Consider the following 25175-nt stretch of genomic DNA (forward strand, 5'->3'; position numbering starts at 1 on the left):
GAGGTCTACCTCAGTATTATATTACAGCTCCTCTCCGCAGCAGCATGCTGATTAATGAAACACCGTTATTCTGAAAGAAGTCTTATGGATACATCCAGCAAGAAAACAATGCCATCATAGTAGTGAGACAAGGATTTAAGAAAGGAGTATACAAAAATAAATTTTTAGCATGGAGAGTGTACTCATGAGATTGGTGAGGGGTTTCAGTGGTACCACTATTTGACACCGTTCCTGTTCTGGTAGAAATGTAGCTGTGCTATTTGGCAATCATAACAAGTAGTGTATGGTACCAACCCAGTTTGCTGGCTATCACAGTCGGCCACAGCACTTGTTTGGACTGTAAGGGGTTCAAGCCTTTGTCTGTATAGTTGTGATACAGAACTTGGTTTTTCAACCTCCTGTAAGAATAGAGCCCCATGCAGGATGAACTGTAGCTTGAATTTGCTCATTGGCTGGGACTGGGCTACTTGGCCGATGTCATTATTGCGCAAACTGTAGTTCTTATACAGAGCCCACCGGTCAGTAGGGAATATCAGCCACGGGCATTCTTCATCATGCACATGCGATAATGGTTGGGGCTGCCCTGAATATTACTTTGCGAGTTTCCCTGTCGCATGGGGCCTGCCAACTGGCTGCTACTTTTTTAAATCTACTTTTTTCCCCATCCCTAAGAACAATAGCACTGCAACTGGGTAAGGTGGTTAAGGAAATCTTTCAATAAAATTAAATGTGTAAACTAAACCAACTGGCTAAACAAGAAACCTACAGGCAAGAACGGTTCTCAAATTGCATTAATGACATACATTTGTTCCTTGGGCTCAAAGGATCAAGGAAACAGTTTCTGTTGATGTCTTTTGAATCAAATGGCTTAATCCTTCCACATCTCCCTATAACCAGTTTTTATAGAGGCAGAAGACAGATAAGCAAAGAAGCACTGCTGCCAGCATAATGCAAGTTATGCCAATAACAGAATAACCATAAAGGTTTTTGAGTAAACATCCTACTCCTTATTCTGGGCTCATTAAGGTGTTTCTCTCAGTAAACCCATTCGTAATTTAGATGTTTAAATCCTGGCACAAACATCTAGCTATAGAAAACCATCTATAACCCAATTTTGGAAAGCCAGCATTCAAATGCTTAAATTGCCTATATGTCCATGTGACAAGGGGGTGTGGTTCACACTGAAATATGCATTCACCATGCCATAAAAGGAGTGCATATCCAATGCACCTAAAATCAACATAAGGAGTTAGACCTGCTTCCAGAAACATCTGAGGTCTTTTAGGTGGAGCCAGGTACAGTATAGTGCTTTCCATATGCACTGAGAGAGTGGGACTGGCAAATTGGGTAATGGTAGCTGGTCTCTGTATAAGAACATCCAAAGAAAGAGTAGAGCAGTCAGGTCTTCAAATCCAAGGTTATTTATTAGTATCCAAGTAAATAAAAGTATCAAGACTCATGTTTCGGCCAGAGAGTCTGCCTCAGGAGTCCTAGAGTCTTCTTGACTTAAATGAGTCAAATATCATACGATGTAAAAACACTAAAAAGGTCATGTACAGGTACTTTAATATCTGTGCCAGTAGCATGCAATAGATATCCATATCTGCAGCAACAGAATGCCAGGACATTTCAGTGGGCTTCTAAAAAAGCAGAAGTTTCAAGTTTATTTAAAATTTATTATACCGCCCACTCGAGCAAACTAGGCGGTGTACAAAAATGCCATAAGAATATATCAATTCAAATGTAATTTAATCAAAAACAAACCAAGGGAAGAGGGGATTGGAACTACAATTAATAGAAAGAAAAGAAAACACTTAAGGGGAAGAACAAAAGGTTGGGGAACTGAAAGTAGAAATATTTCTTAAATCTAAGTCATCCTTAAAAGGACAATTTAGGTTACAAAGGCATCGCAGAAAATGAATGTCTTTAGCTTCACCTTAAAATTGATAAGTGTTGTTTTTTCCCGCAAGTAGTTAGGGATACTGTTCCAGAGAAAAGGAGCATTAACGGAAAAAATTGTGGTCCTCATAAGAACATAAGAATGCCTCCACTGGGTCAGACCTGAGGTCCATCGTGCCCAGCGGTCCGCTCATGCGGCGGCCCAACAGGTCCAGGACCTGTGCAGTAATCCTCTATCTATACCCCTCTATTCCCTTTTTCAGCAGGAAATTGTCCAATCCTTTCTTGAACCCCAGTACCGTACTCTGCCCTATTACGCCCTCTGGAAGCTCATTCCAGGTGTCCACCACACATTGGGTAAAGAAGAATTTCCTAGCATTCGTTTTGAATCTGTCCCCTTTCAACTTTTCTGAATGCCCTCTTGTTCTTTTATTTTTTGAAAGTTTGAAGAATCTGTCCCTCTCTACTCTCTCTATGCCCTTCATGATCTTGTAAGTCTTTATCATATCCCCTCTAAGTCTCCTCTTCTCCAGGGAAAAGAGACCCAGTTTCTCCAATCTCTCAGCGTATGAAAGGTTTTCTATCCCCTTTATCAGGCCATGTCCTTCTTAAGGTACAGCGACCAATACTGGACGCAGTACTCCAGATGCGGACGCACCATTGCCCGATACAACGGGAGGATAACTTCTTTCGTTCTGGTAGTAATATTCTTCTTGATTATACCTAGCATTCTATTCGCTCTCTTACCCCCAAGTCCCTTTCTTGGGTACTCTCATTCAATAACCTCCCTCCCATCGTATAGCTGTACCTTGGGTTTCTGCTTCCCACATGTAGTACTTTACATTTCTCAACATTGAACTTCATCTGCCATCTCATCGCCCATTCTCCTAGTTTGTTCAAGTCCCTTTGCAATTCTTCGCAGTCCTCTTTAGTCCGAGCTTCACTAAATAGTTTGGTGTCATCCACAAATTTTATTATCTCACACTTCGTCCCTGTTTCTATATCATTTATGAATATATTAAATAGCAGCGGCCCGAGCACCGAGCCCTGTGGGACACCGCTCGTGACCCTCCTCCAGTCCGAGTAGTGGCCCTTTACTCCTACCCTCTGTTTCCTGCCCGCCAACCAGTTTCTGATCCATCTATGTACGTCTCCTTCCACCCCATGGTTCTTCAGTTTCCGAAGTAGGCGTTCATGGGGTACCTTGTCAAAGGCTTTTTGGAAATCTAGATATATGATGTCTATGGGGTCTCCTCTGTCCATCCGTTTGTTGATTCCTTCGAAGAAGTGCAATAAGTTTGTTAGGCACAATCTCCCCTTGCAAAAACCATGTTGGCTGGTTATCAGAAGTTCGTTTCTTTTAAGATGTTCATCGATGTTTTCTTTTATCAGTGCTTCCGCCATTTTCCCCGGAACAGAGGTCAGACTCACCGGTCTGTACTGATATGTTTCAATGAGGGGACAGTAAGGAGATTATGAACAGTAGATTATAGGGTCCTCATTTGATTATAGGGGATAAGCAAATTATTAATAAATTCTGGTTGTGCTACAAATTAACTATAATATACTGAAGTGATTTTTGTCAAATTTTGCAGTATGATGAGCATTGTGACTTCAACTGTTCCCTGCCAAATTACTGAACAAAACAATCAGTTTGGTAAAACTAGAACGGTGAAATTAACAGTTTTAACACAGAAATCTCTTGTGAACCATGCAGTAGCTGTGGCAGTGCTAGTGCACTTCCGTATGTGAATGTTGTTATTTATTTATTTTAATATCTCCCACCTAATACCTAGGTAAATTACAAATACATAAAATCCATTTACATTATAAAAATATTGACAATACAAAACAACATATTCCATTAGCAGCAGCCTGCAATATCATTTTTAAAAATCCTTGCATTTCTTAATCATAAAAAACTTGAAAAAAAATGTGTTTTAAACAGTTTATAAAACTGGTCACTACCTTTACCTAATCTCAAAGTTCTGGCTAGTTGTCATGTTTTCTATTTGTATTTCAGGCAAGAAAGCTTATCAGTGACTTTGCCATTATCTTGTCCATTCTGATTTTCTGTGCTTTGGATGCCCTAGTTGGGGTGGACACACCGAAGCTAATTGTGCCAAGTGAATTCAAGGTATGTAAAGATGCCAGAATACACAGCAACAGAATACACTGCATAGCTGTAAATGTGAGGCGCATTTGACCTTGCATGTAGTACTGGAACATTTTAGAAAGGAGAATGCCACTGGAGTGAACAAGATGTACGCATTTATTTTTTTATAAAAAGAAGAGTAAATATGAAAAAAGGTCAGGCAAGCAGTTGAGGTAATGAATCACTTGATCTGTGGAGAAGATGGGAGTTTGGGCTTTTAAAAGTTCAGAGTACCTTGCGTTAGAGAATGACACGGTGGTTGTTACCCGCAGCTAGCTGCGAGTAACCCGCCGAAACAGAGAAGAAAAAATAAATGGTCTTGTCTCCGCAGTGAGGCAATCACGGATCGTGCGGTCCATCAGCCCCACCCGCCCGATTGCAGCGTTCCGCCATTTCCCTCCCTCCACCTCACCTTATATGCAGAGTTTGCCAGCTTTCTTTTTCACCCAGCCGCACGCTTTCAAAAAGCTGTGCACGCGCAGCTGCTGGAGTTGATCAATGTTCTCCTCTCCTGCAACTTCCTGTTTCCGGTTGCGTCAGAGGAGAAGATTGAACAACAGAGCATCCGCGCATGTGCTGCTCTTTGAAAGTGTGTGGCTGGCCGAAAAAGAAAGCCGGAAAACTCGGCATCTAAGGTGAGGTGGAGGGAGATGATGGAACACTGCATTCAGACAGGAGGGTGCTGCTGTTCCCGGCTCACATTAGGAAGGAGGGAGTGAAAGGGAAAGAGATTCTGGGCCAAGGGGATGAGGAGGGAGAGAAAGAAACCCACAGCAGGAAAGAAAGGGGAGGACAGGCAGGTGAGCCAGATGCTGGAAGCAGGGGGGGGGATGAAAGAGGGAAAAATGCTAGATGGGGTTGAAGAGAAGAGAAGAGACACATTGGTGTGGAAGAGGAAGAGAGGGGAAATCTGGACACAGGAATGTAACAGAAACAGGGGAAATTATGTGCATGGGGGCATAGGGACAGAGATATAAAGGGGACATACATGCCATGGGGAAGGTATATGGACACAGGGGCGGGGGCAATGCCAGATACATAGGGGAGATATTAGAAATGGGGAAAATAGGAACAAAGAAGCGAGATTGTTTGGGGATTGCAGGCTCCAGCAGCTTGCACAAATTACATTGTAACGTGCCACGAAAGTAAGAGGGAGGGAGAGAAGATAGATAGGCCGCGCGAGAGGAGCTGAAGGGTGGTAGAAAGGAACAGATGGTGAAGAAGGGAGGGAAGTATGGTGGTAGAAAGGAATAGAACAGACATTGAAGGAGGGTGGAGAGGAACAGACCCTGAAGGGAACTGTGGAAGACAGAGTGGGGAGAAGACGCTGGAAGTGAAGAAGACAGATGCCAGACTATGGGAGAGCAGAGGGAAGAAGATGGGTGCCAGACCAATTGGGGGGGGGGGAGGGGTGAAGGCAGAGGCACATTAACCGAGCAAATGGAAGATGCAGAAAGAAGACACACAGTGGATGGAAGGAATTGAATGAGAAGATGAGGAAAGCAGAAATCAGACAACAAAGGTAGAAAAAAAAATTCTATTTATTTTCTTTTTTTTTTTTTTTTGCTTTAGGATAAAGTAGTATATTAGTTGTGTTGATAAAAATTTATAAACAAAGCCCTGCCAGCTGAACATCTTTCTCTAGTTCAGCAGCCAGAACTTTGATTTATAAGGAAGGCATAAGCTAAATATTACAGTACTGAGGCTTATATGGATGCTGCGGGGACGGTGACGGGGCGGTGAATGGGATGACGGTGACAGGGCGGTGAAGGGGATGGCGGTGACGGTGACGGGGCGGTGAAGGGGATGGTGGGACGGGGACGGGGCAGTGACGGGGACAGATTTTTTCCCCGTGTCATTCTCTACCTTGCGTCTGTTATTTCTGTTCAGTTCTTACTGACAGTTTAGACCTTAGGACTCAAAATTTTAATGCCTGCTATATACATGAAATAAACATTCCTTATCTTTTGAGGTCAAATTCCATGCTACTGAGAGAGTATCACAAAAGTCAGAAAGAAGACGACCTTTAGCCCCAAAAGAAGCAGAAGAAGTACCGGACTTATCTAAAGCAGGGTCCATCACCAAATTAAAGTCCCACAAGATAAGAAGCGGGTCCCCAGAGTAACGAGAGCAAAGTTGAATTAACCGTTGCAAAAAAGCAGGTTCAGACAAGTTAGGGCCATAGACCATAAGTGGTCACCCAGCGTCAAACGCAAGAGTAGGTATCTACCATCAAGAGCTTTATCAAGGACCTGCACCCCAAGAGGCGAAGACTTGTGGACCAACACAGCAATTCCACCATGTTGGCCCTCAGAGGAAGCAAAATATACCTCCCCCACCCAAGAACGACCCATCTTAAGATGTTCCGCGTCCGTCAACCGGGTTTCCTGCAAGCAGGCAATGTCCGAGCAATATCTCTGCAGAGCAGCTAATATTTTTCACCTCTTTATCGGCGACATAATGCCCCCAACATTCCAAGAGGTAATCCTAAAGGGAGTACTCAGACTGGAAAATCAGGAAAGAGGCAGAATAGAGAAGAAAAAATAAGAATGATGAGACTACCCCAGGAGCCCAGCCATCCCCCAGAGCAGTATTGCCCAACAGAAGGCAGAGCCTGAAAAATAAACCAAAGATAGTGTAAGAGCCCAAGAAACTGAATACACATACTGAAGGAGGACCTCACACCCCCCCTGCCCACCCGTCCAATCCATCAACCCAACCCCCACCTGCAAAATACTAAACCTACCCTCCCAAATACTACACAACAAAAACCCGCTCCGCACCACCTAGGTGAGACGGAACTAGGGAGTCACTACGAGTTCTGGTGGGGGCCCCCAGTCCCCCCCCCAGAACTCAAAGAAAAAGGAGAGGAGAAAAAACAGGCGGCTAGATCAAGAATAGACACCACGCCTAGAACAAAGCGGGGCCCCCTCCCAACCCAGGGAGGACCAAGGGGAGCCCCTCAAGGGAATTATGTTCAGTACTAACAGGCAAATAAAATCCCTATAGAGGACTATAAGGAACCAGTCCAGACAGGCTGAAGACGACCTACAGAATCCACCCAAAGGAAGCCAAGATATAGTCGGAGAGGGGAACCTAAAACCTCAGAAGGGAAGGCTCCCCAGGTCTCAATTAAGAGTGAGACCAAAATCGAGCAAACCACAAGCACACACACCCTCTCAAACATACCAGCAGTAGCTTAAAAGAGAAAAAGAAGAGCGAGCGAAATAGACCCAAAAGACCCAGACATTCAAGACACATTCATACACCCCAACCCCCCCATCATGCAAAACAACAGACCCCAAAAAGACACCCCTCAAAATATCCAGCCAAGCATGCAGTCAGATATAGCCACCTCCCAAGACCCCCTACCCCCCCCGGACAGCAATAATATACCCATCACACCCCCAAGCAGCTTCAGCAAACCCACAAAGAAATGAGGGGAGTATATGGGCACCAGATAAAGCCACAGTCACCCCCAAGCGGCCTGGTACAGTTGCAGTCCCCGAAACAAACCCTTAATGCACACACACGCTCCCCCCAAAAAAATAAAACCACCTCAGGCCTCATTCAAATCCCAAATGTACAGAAAACACCAAGCTCAACACCATCATCATAAGCCCACTAAACAGAAAGAGCATCAATGTCCAAATAATACTAGAAAAAGTGCACCACCAATAGTAACAGTCCACAAGCGACCCATCAAAAGGATCCCAGGAAACCCAAAATCAGCCCCACCGCTCCTATGGGCTCATGGCGCCGAAGATGGTCCAGACTCAGCGGGGAAGGCATCTATATACGCCTGGGCAGCCTCAACAGTATCATAGCTCTTCCACCCGGCGCTCGTCCAGATCTTCAGGAGCGCCGGGTAGAGCAGCATAAAACGCTGCTTATGATCAAATATCATCGAGCACACCCTAGAAAATTGCCGATGACGTTCCTGTAGAGCAGGCGAATAATCTTGGAAAAGTTTAATTGGGGCTCCCTCAAAGCAAAGAGTGTTCCGCTTTAACTTGTAATGTGTCATCAATTCTGCCTTATGTGCAGAATTATGCACTTTAAGAATTGTCACTCTAGCACGGGTATGATCTTCAGCTCTCCTGCCAAGTTGATGCGCTCGGTCAAGGCACAAGGGCCCCATGCCCCCCGGCAATGGAAGTTCCCGCTGTAGCCAGGACTCAAGGGTGGATAAAAGATGAGCATCAGAAATCGTTTCAGGTAAGCCCATCAGCCTAGAATGGTTTTCAAGGTCTTCCAATTTCTCTGCCTGGCGTTGGAGCTGCTCTTTGAGGGAGAGAATGTCCGTGGCTGATGCTGTGTGCGCGTCCTCAACATTCGCCACCTGCGTCTCCAGTTCACCTGTGCGCCGCGTAGTTTCGGTGAGTAGCGTCTCCAGGGAAGTTAGCTGGCCCGAAAGATGTTCAAATCGGGAATCGAGAGCCCTCACCATCGATGCCGATAGTGCCTCGATATGCGGGACCTGGGTCTGCCGCTGCCATCTTGGAAAGCTTTCGAAGCCTTGGCGCCTTTATCTTTGTCTTTCCTGGTCGATTTTCCGCTCATGCCCGGGCTGTAATGATGGACAAACCTGTCCAAACACTGTTCCAGGCGCAAACCTTAAGTTGCAGGCTCTGATGGAGGCGAAACAGGGTGGGAAAAGACCCGGGGCCCTAGAGCTCGAACGAGACACGTCTCGTACCGCTCAGCACAATCACGTGACCTCTTATAGATATGTTTTTAAAATAATGGCCATAGTTTTCCTATCTTTGGGTTGCAGCTATTACAAGGATAGTATCAGGATGAAACCTGGGTGAGCAGTCTCATACTATCCGTAAAATGAAAGGGGGGGGGGGAGACTGGAATGAGTGTAATGCTGTGAAAGATATTCAGCCGAAACACAATGAATAATGGCAGTAGTGCTGATCTCTTTACGTGTGTGCTCAGTGCTGCTGTGCATATGTATTAATTGTGGCCACAGATGCTGAAAATTGGGCCCATTATTTCTATATTGCTACTAGGCACTCACTAAACCAAAAGGAATATTTTCTCTTAAATACAAACCAAATGTGCAGACATTTCACTTACCTTTTCATTCCCACCATGGAAAATATTTATGATAAAGACGCATGCCATTTTAGATGTAATGTGGTCTGATGTGTTGTAATACATAGGTGCTTCAGCACATGTAAAAAAAATGCAGAAAATAGAAATTAAAGTCCCAGATCATTGTTCAGTATACGCAACCAAGTGTGTGTGTGTGCGTACGTGCACATGTATTCATTATTCAGTGCATAAAATCCAGATCATACAAAGTAAAATCAGACAAAGAAAAATCCAACCCATTGTCCAATCCCTGTGGAGTCCCTCTTTCCCCTACACTCTTCAACCTATATACAGCCTCTCTCGGCATGTACCTGAACAAACAAGGTCTAACCTCTTAAAGCTACGCTGATGACATCACCATCCTCATACCCTTTGACCAACCAAAGCTAGCAATGACAGACACACTACACCGAACACTAGCTACAGTTACGACGTGGATGGAAAATCACAAACTGAAACTCAACCCAGACAAAACTAAATTCATCCTCCTAGAAAATAACAAAGTCCCTACCACTACCAACTTAGTAATCAACTCTATCAATTACCCTCTACAAACCTCCCTAAAACTACTTGGAATGACTATTGCCAGGGGATGCACCATGCAAACACAAATAAACAAAACGATACAGAAATCGTTCGCAGTCATGAGGAACCTTAGACAGGTCCGAAAATTCTTCGAAAGACCACAATTTTTGCTTCTAGTACAATCACTAATCCTTAGTATACTCGACTACTGCAACATCCTCTACCTCCCCTGCCCAGCAATAATGATTAAACAACTACAAACAATTCAAAATACAGCTTTGAGACTCGTCTATTCTTTGAAGAAATATGATCACATCACGGAGGCATACATCGACTCACACTGGCTTCCAATCCAAGAAAGAATACAATTCAAATTTTACTGTATACTATTTAAAACTATTAACGGGAAAAGCCCAACCTACCTAAACAACCGCTTTATCCAAACTACCTCTACCAGGCATAGAAAAACATACACCCCTTTCACTCACCCCACAATCAAGGAAGTAAAACAAAAGAAACTTTACGACGGCCTACTAGCCACTCAAGCAGCAAGACTAGATAACCAAGTCTCCATTCTACTGACATCAACTCCTGACTACAAGAGGTTCAGAAAGGATATAAAAGCTATACTCTTCAAGAAATTCCTGAGTAAAGCCTAATACCATGAACACCTCCCCTAAGCCTGATCCTACCTTTCCCTCTCTCAGAAGCAACCTCTGATCTAACTTTGTAACCCTTCCCTCCACAACTCTTATTGTAATCCGCTTTGAACTGAAAGGTAAAGGCGGAATAGAAATCTGTAATGTAATGTAATATGCAACCGTGTGTGTGTACTGTATATTAATATGTGTATGTATATATAGATATAGATAGATAGCTATATCACCGTCTCATTTTAATATCTGTTCAAACTAGTAAGACTGAGAACCTGTCTTCTAGTTGCAATGTATGACATTATGAGGCTCTTTTTCAAAGCATTTAGATCCACAGAGTATCATAGGTTACTAACCTGTGGTACTTTGTGTGTCTAAGTATTTTGTAAATGACCCCCCCCCCCCTTTGTGTGATAAAAATGGTAATACTGATATTTAAGTCAAACATGTTTTTAGGTATTATATGGACAGTTTTTCTTTCTTCATATAGCCAACAAGTCCAAACCGTGGTTGGTTTGTGCCCCCGTTTGGTGGGAACCCTTGGTGGGTATACCTTGCAGCAGCCATCCCTGCCCTCCTGGTCACCATTTTGATCTTCATGGACCAGCAGATCACTGCTGTCATTGTCAACAGGAAGGAACATAAACTTAAGGTCTGTTTTGCTGTCTACGTCCTTTTTAGTAATGGAAAATGTTGCCATAATCACAAGTAATAATGTCTGCTTATATGTAAAGTATCAAACTTCTATTCCAATTCCATGTCATGTGTCCCAGTTTTTCTTTTCTACAGTTTTATCAGATATATGTATAGCTGCAGAGTTAATTAAAGTCAAGTCACTGTCAACATTAAGTTTTCTCAATACCACTACAGTATATCCTATGTTCACATAGCCTTTATTCCTGAGGAATAAAACCTCATTCAGATTTTATTCTGCTATTCCTCTTCCTCCCAAGAAAAGAAATATATGAACTTAGACATCATAAACACCACCCTGAAGAGAGAGAGAGGCGAGGTATATGAGGGAAAGTAATTACCATTAATTCCACAAACCAGAGAATACTCTAAAGAGGTGATTCTATGATAGGGCAATCTCATTTAGACACCCTGATAACACGCGATAGACTGTTTTCTAATGCCATCTAGGCGCCTAGATTCCATTACAGAATATTACCATAACACGGCATCAATGCCCCTAACATATATGGGTCCTGATTTACACCAGCCACAGATCTGGTGTAACTCCAGGCACATAACTTACAGTATTCTATAAGTTAGACAAGTAAGTGGGAGCCTCACCTATGTTCTGTCCATGCATTTATGCCCTGTCCACCAAATTCTATAAATGGTGCCCAGATTTGCGTACCCAAGATGCATGCAAAAATTGCTGTATATACTCAAATATAAACCTATATTTTGGGGATATCATAACTTACTTTTTGTTAAATTATTTCTGACTTTTGATATCTTTTTGTTTACTTTTAAGGGCAGATTTAATATCTGGGCAAATATCAATTTACATAGAAACATAGAAATAGACGGCAGATAAGGGCCACGGCCCATCTAGTCTGCCCACCCCAATGACCCTCCCCTACCTTTCTCTGTGAATAGATCCCACGTGTCTATCCCATTTGGCCTTAAAATTAGGCACGCTGCTGGCCTCAATAACTTGAAATGGAAGACTATTCCAGCGATCAACCACCCTTTCAGTGAAAAAGAATTTCCTGGTGTCCCCGTGCAGTTTCCCGCCCCTGATTTTCCACGGATGCCCCCTTGTTGCCACGGGACCCTTGAAAAAGAAGATATCTTCTTCCACCTCGATGCGGCCCGTGAGATACTTGAATGTCTCGATCATGTCACCCCTCTCTCTGCGTTCCTCGAGTGAGTACAGCTGCAACTTATCCAGCCGTTCCTCGTACGGGAGATCCTTGAGTCCCGAGACCATCTGGGTGGCCATTCTCTGGACTGACTCCAGTCTCAGCACATCCTTACGGTAATGCGGCCTCCAGAATTGCACACAGTATTCCAGGTGGGGCCTCACCATGGATCTATACAATGGCATAATGACTTCCTTGCTTGCATCACATTTATAGCTTAAGTAAAAGTCAAAACTTTTCAAAATTTTCAGGTCTAGGCTACAAAATATTTTCATCCCTTTTTCACCAAAATTTCTTACTGCACAGTTGTTGTAAGGGACATCTATGTTAAATGTTACGCCCAGGAGCCCTTGCTGCTCATTATGGGGCCTTTTACTAAGCTGCAGTGAACACTAACTTGTGATTACTACAGGTTAAAATCCACAGTGCACCCTGCAGTAGTTTTGTGTTTGACACATGCTACCCATTTGCTAAAAAACAGAAAATATTTTTTAGTATTGGGGGTATTTGGAGGCAGAGAGTAGGCGTGTCCAGCACTAAGTGGTAAGGGCTTCCGTACTAATGGCCACATGCTAATTGGGAAATTAATGTTCATTAATGGGGAAAATAAGAAATACAGATATTTTACTGGCACAAAGGGAATGGGACTTGATATACTGGGGTTTTTTTTTCTGTATGGTTACAATCAAAACGGTTTACATATTTTAGACAAGTACTTATTTTTGTACCTGTGGCAAAAGTGTTAAGTAACTTGCCCAGAGTCACAAGGAACCTGCAGTGGGAATTGATCTCAGAACCTAAGGGTGCTGAGGCCGCTTCTCTAACCACTAGGCCTCAGAGTACAGGAAATCCTTGCACTACTGATACTGTAGGCCACTTTTTAGCGCAGCTTAGTAAAAGGGCTCCTAACTGCTATGGGGCATAGGTAAGAGGTGTTATTTTACCAATAACTTGTGCTATTTTAGCACAGGTTCCATTTTATGCAACAACTCCTAGTTACTAATAACTGGGGTTAATATTAAAATAGTACATCTTAACTGTAGACAACATTGATAACCATGCTCCTAAATCGATTCAGCTCCCCAGCTCCTTATCCTCAAGCGGCAGGATCTAGGGAATGTCCCACTAAAACTGCAATTTTTGCTCTATATTTTTAGGAGTGGTGGGGGGAGCCACCTAGGGAATTCTGCCAGTCATGCTGCTCCAGTTATGGGTATGCTTACATGATTAGCTTTCTCCATGGACATGCGGGGTACAATCAGGCACCCATAACTGACACCAGTTCAGATCTGTTCTTCCAGAGACTAGAAATCTCACTTGATACGTATGAGGAACTGCAAGTTTCATTTGTATTTGATATGCTGCCCATCAGTGAAGCCATCTTAGTGGTTCACAATTAATTCAAGTTTCCAAATGTATTCAACATTTGATATACCGTCTATTAACTAATATCTAGACAGCTTACAATGCTAAAAAAATTAAAATAAGATTAAAAAAAAAAATATATATATATAGATAGATATAAAACATGACAAAAAGAAGCAAGTGGATCAAGGGGGAGGTAAGAGTAAAATACAACGAAATAAAATAAAAAAAAGGGTGGTAAGTGGGGAGGGAAAAAAACATAGAAGGGGGGATAGCGCTTCTTTAAAGCGGTTGGTATTCATTCTAGTGAATGGAATAAGCAGGTTGGAGGAATTGCCCATTCTTAGGTTAGAAATGCATCTCTAAATAAAAAAGTTTTTAGTTTGGTCTTTAATTTGTCAAATGATTCTTCCAGTTGGATATCCAGTGGGAGAGCATTCCATAGGATGGGGGTCCTGACTGAGAATATTGTACACTTAAGTATTTTCACCTATCTGTCCTGGCGGACTCACAATCTAACATGTCACCTGGGGTAATGGAGGGTTAAGTGACTCACCCAGGATCACAAGGAGCAGCACTGGGCTTGAACTCACAACCTCAGGGTATTAAGGCAGCAGCTCTAACCACTATGCCACTCCTCCACTTCTCTAGTGCTGGAATTGCTTCTGCCCCCTCAGTCTGTTATACAGCTGAAAACTGCTTCAGCTGTAAAGAGGAGGTGTGGGGGCCTGTGTGGCTGATTTATCCTGCTGCTACTATTACTACTACTATTATTCTTTCTATAGCACTACCAGACGTACACAGTGCTGTACAGAATCACAAAGAAGACAGTCCCTGCTCAAAAGAGCTTACAGTCTAAACAGCCAAGACAGACAAACAGGATGTCATGGATACAGTCAGTTAAGGGGAATGGCTATTCAGCTGGCTGGGTTGGAGGGCAGAGGAGTAGGGTTATGGATTGAAGGCTATATCAAAAAGGTGGGTTTCATTCTGCTTTTAAACAAGGGAAGGGGCTTGATGGACAAACTCAGGTAATTTAGTCCAGACATAGGGGACTAAAGTAGATGAAAGGAACTCCTGCTATAGATTGGCCACCGTGAGAACGGGCTACTGGGCTTGATGGACCATTGGTAAGGCTATTCTTATGTTCTTATGTAAGCACCTTTAATTTCCTGATTCTACCGTTAGCCCACACCTATGACATTAGTATCACAGATGGACAAAGAGAGAGGCAAACAAAGCAATGCAGTATATAAGCTGTTTATTACATACAGTGTGACAATAAAAGAACACAGTTTGTTAGGAAGTATTACTAGAATTCATAGAGAATAAAATCAAATGATTATTTTTTTGTGCAATCATTTATATAATTTTATAATGTTAATGAGAAGAATCTGCATTAATTAAAAAAAAGTTAATCTTAAGAGCATTCTGCCCAATAAGCAGCTTGCAGTGGTAAGCAGCATTTCAGCAGCTCACAACTGCAGGTTGAACTGACCCCAGATATTCAATTCTGGGACATGAATGGCTCCTGGCATTTAATATCCAGGTCACAGCAATCACTCAGAAGTTAACCGTGCACTGGCCAGTATTCAGACTGGCACCTGGTTAACTTCGATGCATAAAGTTGAGACAGCATTTTTGCTAGCTTTATGCACTTAGCTGGTTAGCGGACTGAAAATCTCTGCTAACTGGCCAAGTTACTGCAATGTCTGTGTCCCACCTCCAGTCTGCCCCTAACCTAGCTGGTTAGAGGATAGCTGGTTAGCGAGGATATACAGTGGTGCTAACTGATGACATGTTGCTGAATGCCCCTGGGCAAGCCATTTAAATGGCCAGAAGCATACACAGGATACATTAACAAAATGAAGTCTCACTTCTCACATATTAAAAACGATCAGTTTAAAAAGTTACTCTTGTGTCATAAAACTGCTTTGTATAGCTATTTGGCAGAGAAACAAGACTTTACTGGATTCCATGATATGACTGACCTTGGTTTCTTTCTTTCCTGGCTCTTGCTATAGAAAGGTGCTGGTTATCACCTGGATTTGTTTTGGGTGGCCATTCTGATGATTGTTTGTTCCTTCATGGCTCTGCCCTGGTATGTAGCTGCTACTGTAATCTCCATTGCACACATTGACAGCTTGAAGATGGAAACTGAGACATCAGCACCTGGAGAGCAACCCAAGTTTTTGGGCGTAAGGTAAAGTATCCCGAAGAAAGCCGAATTTGCCTGTCAGCATTATAGAGGGTCATCATTTCTCTTGCATTCTCTCCCACTTGATTTCTTTTCATGGATTATGTTCCCCAGTGCTGTTCCCCTCCAGCTGCACCAGCTATCCCACTAGGAAGAGATGGTGGAGAGGAAAACGGTGATGGAATTCAAAAAGCATGAGATAAACACAAAGGATCTCTAATTAGAAAACAAATGGTATAAGTTAAAGAACTAAGACTGGTATTGGACAGACTTGTACAGTTTGTGTCCCATATATGGTGATTCAGTGTAGGAAGGGCTGGGGAAGACATCAATTGGAACTCCACTAGCTTGGAACATGAGGACATTACTGGCCAGATGTACGGTAGATATCCTGCAAACAACGGGATGGTTGGATAGGCTGGAGTGAGCTTAGATGGCAACTTCAGCAGTTGTAACCTAGGACAACACCAGATGGACTTTAGTCTATGGCCCAGAAATATCAAAGAAGAGACAAGTTAATTTAATCATATATTTTAATGAGAATAACTATTGGACTGATTGGATGGACCTTTCAGGTCTTTATCTGCCGTCATTTACTATGTTATTATGAATGAGTATGTTTGTGGTGACGTGGCCTGGGCTCTCTGCTTCCAGTGTTGCAGGTTCCATGCCCCTGTCTTCCTGCTATTTAACCGTGGTTGTTGGTGTTTAGCCAAAGCAGTGACTACCACAGTTAAAATGAAGAAGGGGCACGTTAGCACAGGAATGGAGAGGCAGGGATACATTGGGACACAGAAGGAAGGGAAGGTGTACAAACTTCAGACAAAGAAGGGAACATGAACTTGGGACAAAGAATGGAGGGAGAGAGGGGAGCATGAACTTGGGACATAGGATGGAAGAATGGAGGGAGTGAAGGAAAGAGATGCTGAGGTGGGGGAATAGAAAGGGAGAATTGGGCATGGGTGTCTGAGTGAGAGGAAAAGAGAGATGGTGCACATGGGGAAATGATGAAAGAATTGTTGGGCACAGGGAGGGAGAGAGAAATATTGCTTTAACAAATGTTTTGCCAAAGCCAAACAGAGATCCCATGTTGGTTCAAACTACAGGCATATATCTTTAATTAATGTGGATGGTAAAATTCTGGCTAAAGTATTGGCTCTGAGATTAGCTAAGGCTCTCGCTTATATGATTGGAATGCATCAAACAGGGTTTGTTGCTCAAAGACATTCTGCAAATAACACCAGATTGGCATTTCATATGCTAAATTTAGCAAAAACAATAGACGATCCGGCCTTCTCTGATTCTTTGGATGCAAAGAAGGCCTTTGATCGAGTAGAATGGGCTTTTATGTACCAAACAATGGATTGGTTTGGAATAGGATCCGGATTTATTCAAATGATTAAAACCTTGCACAGTTCCCCTTCTGCCAGATTTTATATTAATAATACATTCTCAGAGTGCTTTTGTCTGAAAAGGGGAGTTAGACAAGGATGTCCCTTATCTCCTTTGCTTTTTGATATTAAGAACATAAGCAGTGCCTCTGGATCAAACCAGGGGTCCATCCTGCCCAGCAGTCTGCTCACGCGGTGGCCCATCAGGTCCAGGACCTGTATAATGATCTCTATCTCTATCCTTCTATCCCTTTCTTCTTCAGGAATTCATCCAATCCCTTCTTGAACCCTGATACCGTACCCTGTCCTCTCACACCCTCTGGAAGCACATTCCAGGCATCCACCACCCTTTGGGTGAAGAAGAACTTCCTAGCATTGGTTCTGAATCTGTCCCCTCTTAATTTATTCGAATGCCCTCTCGTTCTTGTAGTTTCTGAAAGTTTGAAGAATCTGTCCCTCTCCACTTTCTCTATGCCCTTCATGATCTTGTAAGTCTCTATCATGTCCCCTCTGAGTCTCCACTTTTCCAGGGAAAAGAGCCCCAGTTTCTCTAATCTTTCAGCATATGAAAGGTTTTCCATACCTTTTATCAATCGCGTTGCTCTTTTCTGAACCCTCTCGAGTATCCCAATATAAACAACTGGAATCTGAGCACCATTTCATGCTAAAAGACGTTTGAAGTAGACTTTGTTCCTTTATATGTTACTATTCTTATTCCCTCTCGAGTATCGCCATATCCTTCTTAAGGTACGGTAACCAATATTGGACGCAGTACTCCAGATGCGGGTGCACCATCGTCCGATACAACGGCAGGATGACCTCTTTCGTTCTGGTTGTAATACCTTTCTTGATAATACCTAGCATTCTATTCGCCTTCTTAGAGGCTGCTGCGCACTGTGCCGACGGCTTCATTGTCTTGTCCACTATTACCCCCAAGTCCTTTTCTTGAGTACTTTCATCCATTACCAGGCCTCCCATCGTACTTCGGGTTTCTTTTCCCTACATGCAAGACTTTACATTTCTCTACATTAAACTTCATCTGCCATCTCGTCGCCCACTCTTCTAGTTTGTTCAGGTCCCTTTGTAAATCCTCAAAGTCCCCTTTAGTTCCAACTCTACTAAATAGTTTGGTGTCATCTGCAAATTTTATTACTTCGCACTTCGTCCCTGTTTCTAGATAGTTTATAAATATATTGAACAGCAGCGGTCTGAGTACTGACCCCTGTGGAACACCGCGGTACAAATTAATATCTGAATATTTGGCGAAAAAACCTAAAACAAGCTTAAAAGACATTTGGAGTATAGAAACAAAGCAGCATATTTCTGCTACGCAATGGCTGTGGATTTGGACTTGGAGAATGAGATGTACAGCGTCAGCATCTATGAGCCAAACTTGGTTTTTTTTGTTATATAGAATTTTTTGGACCCCAGTTCATTTAGAAAAGTTACATAATTCAAAGTCTAATAGATGCTGGCACTGTCACCTTGAAATAGGGACATTGGATTATTTGTTATTTTATTGCCCCTTGATACTCGATTTTTGGAAATCAATATGGGGGAAATTAATATGGTACTCGGGGTCTCTATACCATTGTCCTATGACAATGTCCTATTTGGGTAATTGTTGAAATCTAAGAGTCCAATAGACACACATAAAAGTAGACTTCTGATTATGACCAGGGTGGCCATGCAATTGATAACCAGAAACTGGAAGAACTGGGATAGATTATGTTTTTCTTTTTGGTGGGAAACACTGTTTGTATTACAGGTCTGAAAGAATGAATGCAGAACAATTGGGAAATAATAAAAAGTTTAAAGAAATATGGGGTCCATTAGAGGCATTTGTTAAACAAAAGACTGATTAATTGATTAACCTTTAATTCCTAGATGATTTCTATACACATCCAGAGAGGGAGGGGGGGAAGTAAGGTACTTTATTTAGGGCTCCTATTACTAAGGTGCGCTAGTGTTTTTAGCGCACGCACAAAATTACTAGCTGAAAAATTACCGCCTGTTTAAAAGGAAGCGGTAGCGGCTAGCACGTGTGGCATTTTAGCGTGCCTTTGTAAAAGGAGCCCTTAGTATTTGTTCGAATATAAATGCTGTTATATGTTTAATCTGAATGCATATTTATTTGCACTTAGTATAAGTTCAGAAAATTAATAAAGATTAAAAAAATAAATAGTATCAGCATGTGGCTACTGGGAAAACAAAATTCATGCAGGAGGTGCTAAGGACTTTTGTGGTAAACCAACGTTATTCAGGTAGCACACACCAAAGTCAGTGTACGGGCTGAATAGCACTTCTACAGCCATTCTTCACTCCTGACACACCTCCAAAATAAAATAAATACTGCGCAGTTGGGGTTAGATTCTATAAATAGTGTCGAAAGTTTGAATCCAATAAAATTTGGCACTCAAAGCTATTATGTAAATAGCACTCCAGGATGAGCACTCTTTATAAACTAGCATTGAGTGCTGAAATCAACACTCAATTTTGGGCACGAGGCCTTACTGCCAGCTGAAACCCAGTGTGGTCGTAGATCCTTTTTATTCTGCAACTCTGCGCACATCTTCCGTGACACTCCCATGTCCACACCCCCTTTTGAACTGCATGTATTTGATTTAGGTATACAGAATGGTATTATTCTGATACAGAATAGTGCATGGCCACATTGGCACCCAATTAAGGCTTGTAAGCTCCAAAAATGAAATCATTGGAACTTATTAACTTATTATTTTGGGTGCCGATCTGGGATCCATGCCCAGTTTCAGGGCTTGGCATGCACAAATGGCAAAATTAACACAAAATTGTTTAACGCATTCTGCATTGGCCATTTTTTCCATGTTTAGCTTGCATTAGTGCTTAACATGATTTAGTAAAAGGGCTACTAAGTTTGAAACTGAGGCAGTGAAGGGTTAAGTGACTTAGCCAAGGAGGATCACAATGAGTAGCAGCAAGCTTTGAACCAGGCTTCCCTAGCGCTGTAACCACTAAACTACCCCTTCACTCAAACAGAAGCATTCTTCCAGCTGTCAACCACATAAACGACCGCCTGCAGGTGGTTGCTCCGTATCCCTTATGAAGGACAGCCAGTATGTTCTTTCATTAGCCGCAACATGTTGCTTAAATTGCATTTATTACTGTCAGTCTGTGTAGATTGCCCTGGCTACCACTTTCCCCTAGTGTGACACAGCCTTACTGCTGCTCCAAGCAAGTAGGCTTTGTTGTCTCCTCCTCTTGGCCATCAGCTTTCCCAGATAGAACTGCAAATACGTATGCACTGTTACCTAGTGCAAGACTCTATGGCACTAGGTAAGAGAACATATATGCACTTCTTTACACCACTTCCTTCAGTGTTCTGGCCTTACAAATGCCTGAGTAAGGATGCCCGAGTTCTTGCCACATGTATTTTCCTTCTTAACCCTGCACCTGTTTATTTTCTAAAGAGCTATCAAAGCTACTGGGAGAGATGTTGTGATGTGAGTAGCTTTCTCATAGGTCTCTAAGAGATCATTTGTTCTCTGGCTGGTCATATTCTATTTGTAGAAGCACCAGATACAGGAGCTGACTGATTTTTTTTTTTTTTTATTAGGGTTGCATTTTGATTAAAAATTTTAATCACAATCACAACGAATTAAAAAATTGTAATCACAATTAATCATACAAGTAAAGGTGTATTTATTTATTTCTCACTGCAGGTCCTTGTGACTCTGGGCAAGCCACTTAACCCTCCATTGTCCCAAGTACAAAAAAGTACCCATATGTAATTTGTAAACTGGTTTGACTGTAGCAACAGAAAGGCGATATATCAAACCCCCATCCCCTTTCCCTTCCATAAAGAACTGATAATCTCCCTACCTCTCACCATCAGATCACCACCTTGGCCATAGATTCTACTGATGGCCACTCTAGTTCTGCTCGCAGGATACTCCTGTCTCTATACCATAGTCCCCCCCCCCCCCCCCGGTGTACCTTAAAGATAGTGTTCTGTTGGTCCGTGGCAGTGTTGTACATATCCTGCCTGTGTCCTGCTCCAGAGTTTTTCACTCTGACCCATCCTAACTTCTCTGGCATCACTTCCTGTTTCTGCATTGGTGGGACCAGTCAGAGGTAAAGCTTCAAACCAGGCTGCAGTCAGCAAATGTCTAATGCTGCTGCTACCATGGAGCAGGAGAACACCATCTTTAAGGTAGACTGGCTTGGGGAGCTGGTATGTTGAATTGCAGGTGGAAGGAGAGATGCTGGATTATGCCAAGGATGGTTTGTGAATGGAAGAGAGCAGAAGAGATGTCTGCAGGAGACAGGCGATGCAACGTGATTAATTTTTAAAATTGTGCTTTTATAATGCATTAATTGCAGAGTTAACTGTGATAAACTTGCAGCCCATTTTTTTCACATCAGAAAGTGTTAAAAGTAGATCAAGGAAGGATTTTAACTGTGTGATTTGCTTTCAGGGAGCAGAGAGTCACCGGGGTCATTGTGTTCATTCTGACTGGTGTGTCAGTCTTTATGGCTCCTATCTTAAAGGTAACTATATTTTCTACTTCACGGGTGAACAGATTCATGTCACTTAGGATATAATTTCTCAGAGGCAATGCCTCCAAATGGATTAGATTTGCATGTTCTATGAAGATAGTGAACCTCACACTTAAGACAGGATATGCAGAGCAGGATCTCAAATTTACTGCTAATGCTCACTACAGTGGTTGCATTGTGTAAGAGAGAGCTTCCAGGCTTTATTAAAAGCAATTTCCAAGCACATCTTGATAGGTTGCCTATACATATCATTTCCCATGGGAAACAGCCTCTGTGCTTTGCAGTGGTTGATGAGGACATGGCATTCAGTGACCTAGAAAGATATATGTTTACATACAACAGTATGTTATTATCTGCCAAAATGCAAGAATTTGTATTGAATTATTTAAAATATACTTATTGGCAAGAAAATCATACCACACAGCAATTATACAAGTATAAGCTTTTGTTGCTGTAAAGAAGAAATAGAATGCAATGACATAATCCAAGTGTCTTGCCAACAAATATATTTATTTCCTTGCAGCTTGCATTTTCTTGAACCATGAAAATTTTCTGAATGTGTACGTCTACATTGTATTCAATCTCATTCTCTCTCTATCCATGTACATCATATGGTTAAAAACATGTGCATGGTGTTAAATAATGTCACAGAGTTTGTGTTTGCGATACGTACAAATACATAAGAATGGTTCTGAAAACTGAAATGCATGTAAGTCATTTCTACCCATGCTTCTAAAGCACTCGCTGGAATGTCTCGGTTCTCTGCAGCTTGTCGCCCATCATGCCTCTGGTTAGGACAGCAGAGGGTGCTAGTGGGGACCAAGCTCGGACCCTGGTGTGTTCCCCTGGAAAAGAGGTAACCCTTTAGGCAAGAGATTTGGCCTGGCGCTTGCCTAGGGCCTTCAGGTATACTGGCTGCTCCAGTAAAAACCACCAATACACCAAATAGTGAAAAAATTATAACTTTTATTCAGCCCTTTCACTGGGCTCAGGTCAGAATGGCCAGGCTGGTAACTGGCAAACACAAAAAGAGAATCAACAGTTTGCATAAAAATAAAACACTTTCCAGATTTGAATACTGTATTCTGTTAGGATAATTCCTTTGGACTTGCAATTCATTATAGCCTTTAGAGCATTATTTAAGGACAAGCAGAGAGATGACAAACAATAAGCTTCACCACTGGAGTTTGGCTGCTTTTAACCGCTTGTGCTGCAGGTGGAAGCTGAAGCTTAATCAGGCACTGCAAAGGCTTCATCCAGGTAAGTACTTCAAAACAAGCGGCCCCTTTTCCTTCTTTGTGAAGAGGTGAATAAGGTCTGTCTTATATAAGTGAGAAAAAGGTGTCCACGTTAACATTCAGGCATTAACCAAAATAAATGCCAGTCTTCATGGTCTGACTTTATCACACTCAAACCTTCTCCCCAGACTAACATTGCAGATAGCTTACACCTGGCTGCAATGATTGCCAAACTTAGCAGTAAGGGGAAAAAAAAAACCCTCTGAAAATCAAAACCTTACAGCCAGTAAAAATGTAGTAAAGGCAAAAGACATAACAGGCAGAGAAACCCTAATACTTTTGCCTTATAACTTAGTCCTTCCTTAGTGGAAAGAGAGAAAAAAAACACTCCCCACAAACAGCTTCTAGGTTCTTCCTACAGAGGTTTCTGCTTCCCAGACCAGCTCCAACAAAATAAAACAGGAAAATACCCAATATATTTGCAGAGGTTTAAACACGCTTTTGCTTTGCATTAGAGAATGACACGGTGGTTGTTACCCACGGCTAGCCACGGGTAACCCACCAAAACGGTGACCAAAAAAAAAAGGTCACTGCGAGATTGGGGACAAGGCCATTCACCGCCCCATGGAGCAGTGATTGATTAGCACGTGTGGTGAATGAGCGTTCAATCCGGCAGCTCCCTCTCTCCCGCCGGCCATGCATCTCCCTCCTTCCTTTTTCCTAACCTTTTCTTGTTAAAACTGGCGATTTCTATAAGGCTATGAGCTGTATTACTGCCAGAGCCTTGAAGTTGCATCGCGTTGCCTGCTGGAAAAATCTCCTCTGACGCAACTTCCTGTTTCCGGTTGCATCGGAGGAGACTTTTCTAGCAGGCAACCCGATGAGACTTCAAGGCTTCGGCTGTAATATAGCACATAGCCTTACAATGGAAGCAGTGCATGCAAATAGATATTATGCAAATTCATTTTGGGAAATTCTGAAAACCTGACTGGATTGTGGCCAAGGACTTCAAATCTATAAATGGCGCCAGTGCTAAGCTCTATTCTTATAAATGATGCTTTAAATTAGGCACTGTATATAGAATAGCACTTAGTGCCAGGATCGGCAGCTAACTTTAGCCATAAGGATTTACAACAACTGAACTCTGGTGTAAATCCTTGCATCTAAATTAGGCACAGTCCCTCCTTATTCTATAACTGTGTGCTTAAATTGCAGGAATGTCCCTGATCTGCCCATGCCCTTCCATGGCTGCACTCCCTTTCTGGAGCTGCATGTAAAATTTACACGTTGATCCCATGCCCAAATATACCTGCATAAATTTAAATTAACTCTAGTTAGCACCAATAGATTGTTAGGGGCCCGGTTATCAGTGTTAGCTGGCTTGTTGTTCAGTTAAATTGCATGTGCAAATTGGACAGTGTCCAAATTTGTACATACAATTCTGAGCACCATATATAGAATTTTGGGCGTAAATCTGAGTTTGAGGCTTGCAGGTATATTCTATAAAATAGAAAACATACTTGTATAACCTAGCACAGTGTTTCTCAATTCGGTTCTGGACTACTCCCTTGCCAGTCAGGTTTTCAAGATATCCACAATGAATAGAGAGAACAGCAATGGCGACCTCTGTGTTCTACAATACCTTTATTAATTCACATCAAAGACTCGACACGTACGTGTTTCGGCCTATCCAGCCTGTATCAGGATTCAGCTGAAGTCTAGATCTTATTGGACAGGTCACAATTATCTTGAAGTCTGGATACACTTGATATGAAATGAATAAAAACAAAAACAACCCACCCAATTTTGCCCTGTCTCATAACTGTCCATCTACCCCTTTCCAAATCTAAACGATACCTCACTGTTCTTACAGCACCTCTTGTTGTACACCATCTTGAACTGAAAAGGTATGACAGGATATAAATAAAGCTATTATTATTGTTTTTGTTTTTATTCATTTTATATCAAGTGTATCAAACTTCAAGTTAATTGTGACCTGTCCAATAAGATCTAGGCTTCAGTTGACTCCTGATGCAGGCCGGATATACAGAAGCACGTACGTGTTGAGTCTTTGATGTGAATTAATAAAAATATTGTAAAACACAGAGGTCACCTTTCTCTCTGGTGTGAGAAGGTTTTTTTCTCTTGTGTTTGTCACTTATCCACAATGAATATGCATGCAAGAAATTTGCATATAATAGAGGCAGTGTATGCAAATCAAGTTTAAGCATATTAT

At 42.3% G+C, this 25175-nt stretch overlaps 1 protein-coding gene across 7 annotated transcripts in view; it reads left to right on the top strand.

Annotated features, from left to right (window-relative positions):
* The window catches only part of SLC4A4 (solute carrier family 4 member 4), a 534858-nt gene that overhangs the window by 444235 nt on the left and 65448 nt on the right, over window positions 1–25175 (top strand). For all 7 annotated transcript variants that reach the window (XM_033961203.1, XM_033961239.1, XM_033961185.1 and 4 more), the window contains 4 exons: window positions 3923–4036; window positions 10826–10987; window positions 15599–15777; window positions 21620–21692. In XM_033961203.1, coding sequence (XP_033817094.1) covers window positions 3923–4036; window positions 10826–10987; window positions 15599–15777; window positions 21620–21692 — 528 coding nt within the window. The remainder of the gene's footprint in view (window positions 1–3922; window positions 4037–10825; window positions 10988–15598; window positions 15778–21619; window positions 21693–25175) is intronic.

The sequence above is a fragment of the Geotrypetes seraphini genome, chromosome 1 (genome assembly GCF_902459505.1).
Source record: "Geotrypetes seraphini chromosome 1, aGeoSer1.1, whole genome shotgun sequence".
NCBI lineage: Eukaryota > Metazoa > Chordata > Amphibia > Gymnophiona > Dermophiidae > Geotrypetes > Geotrypetes seraphini.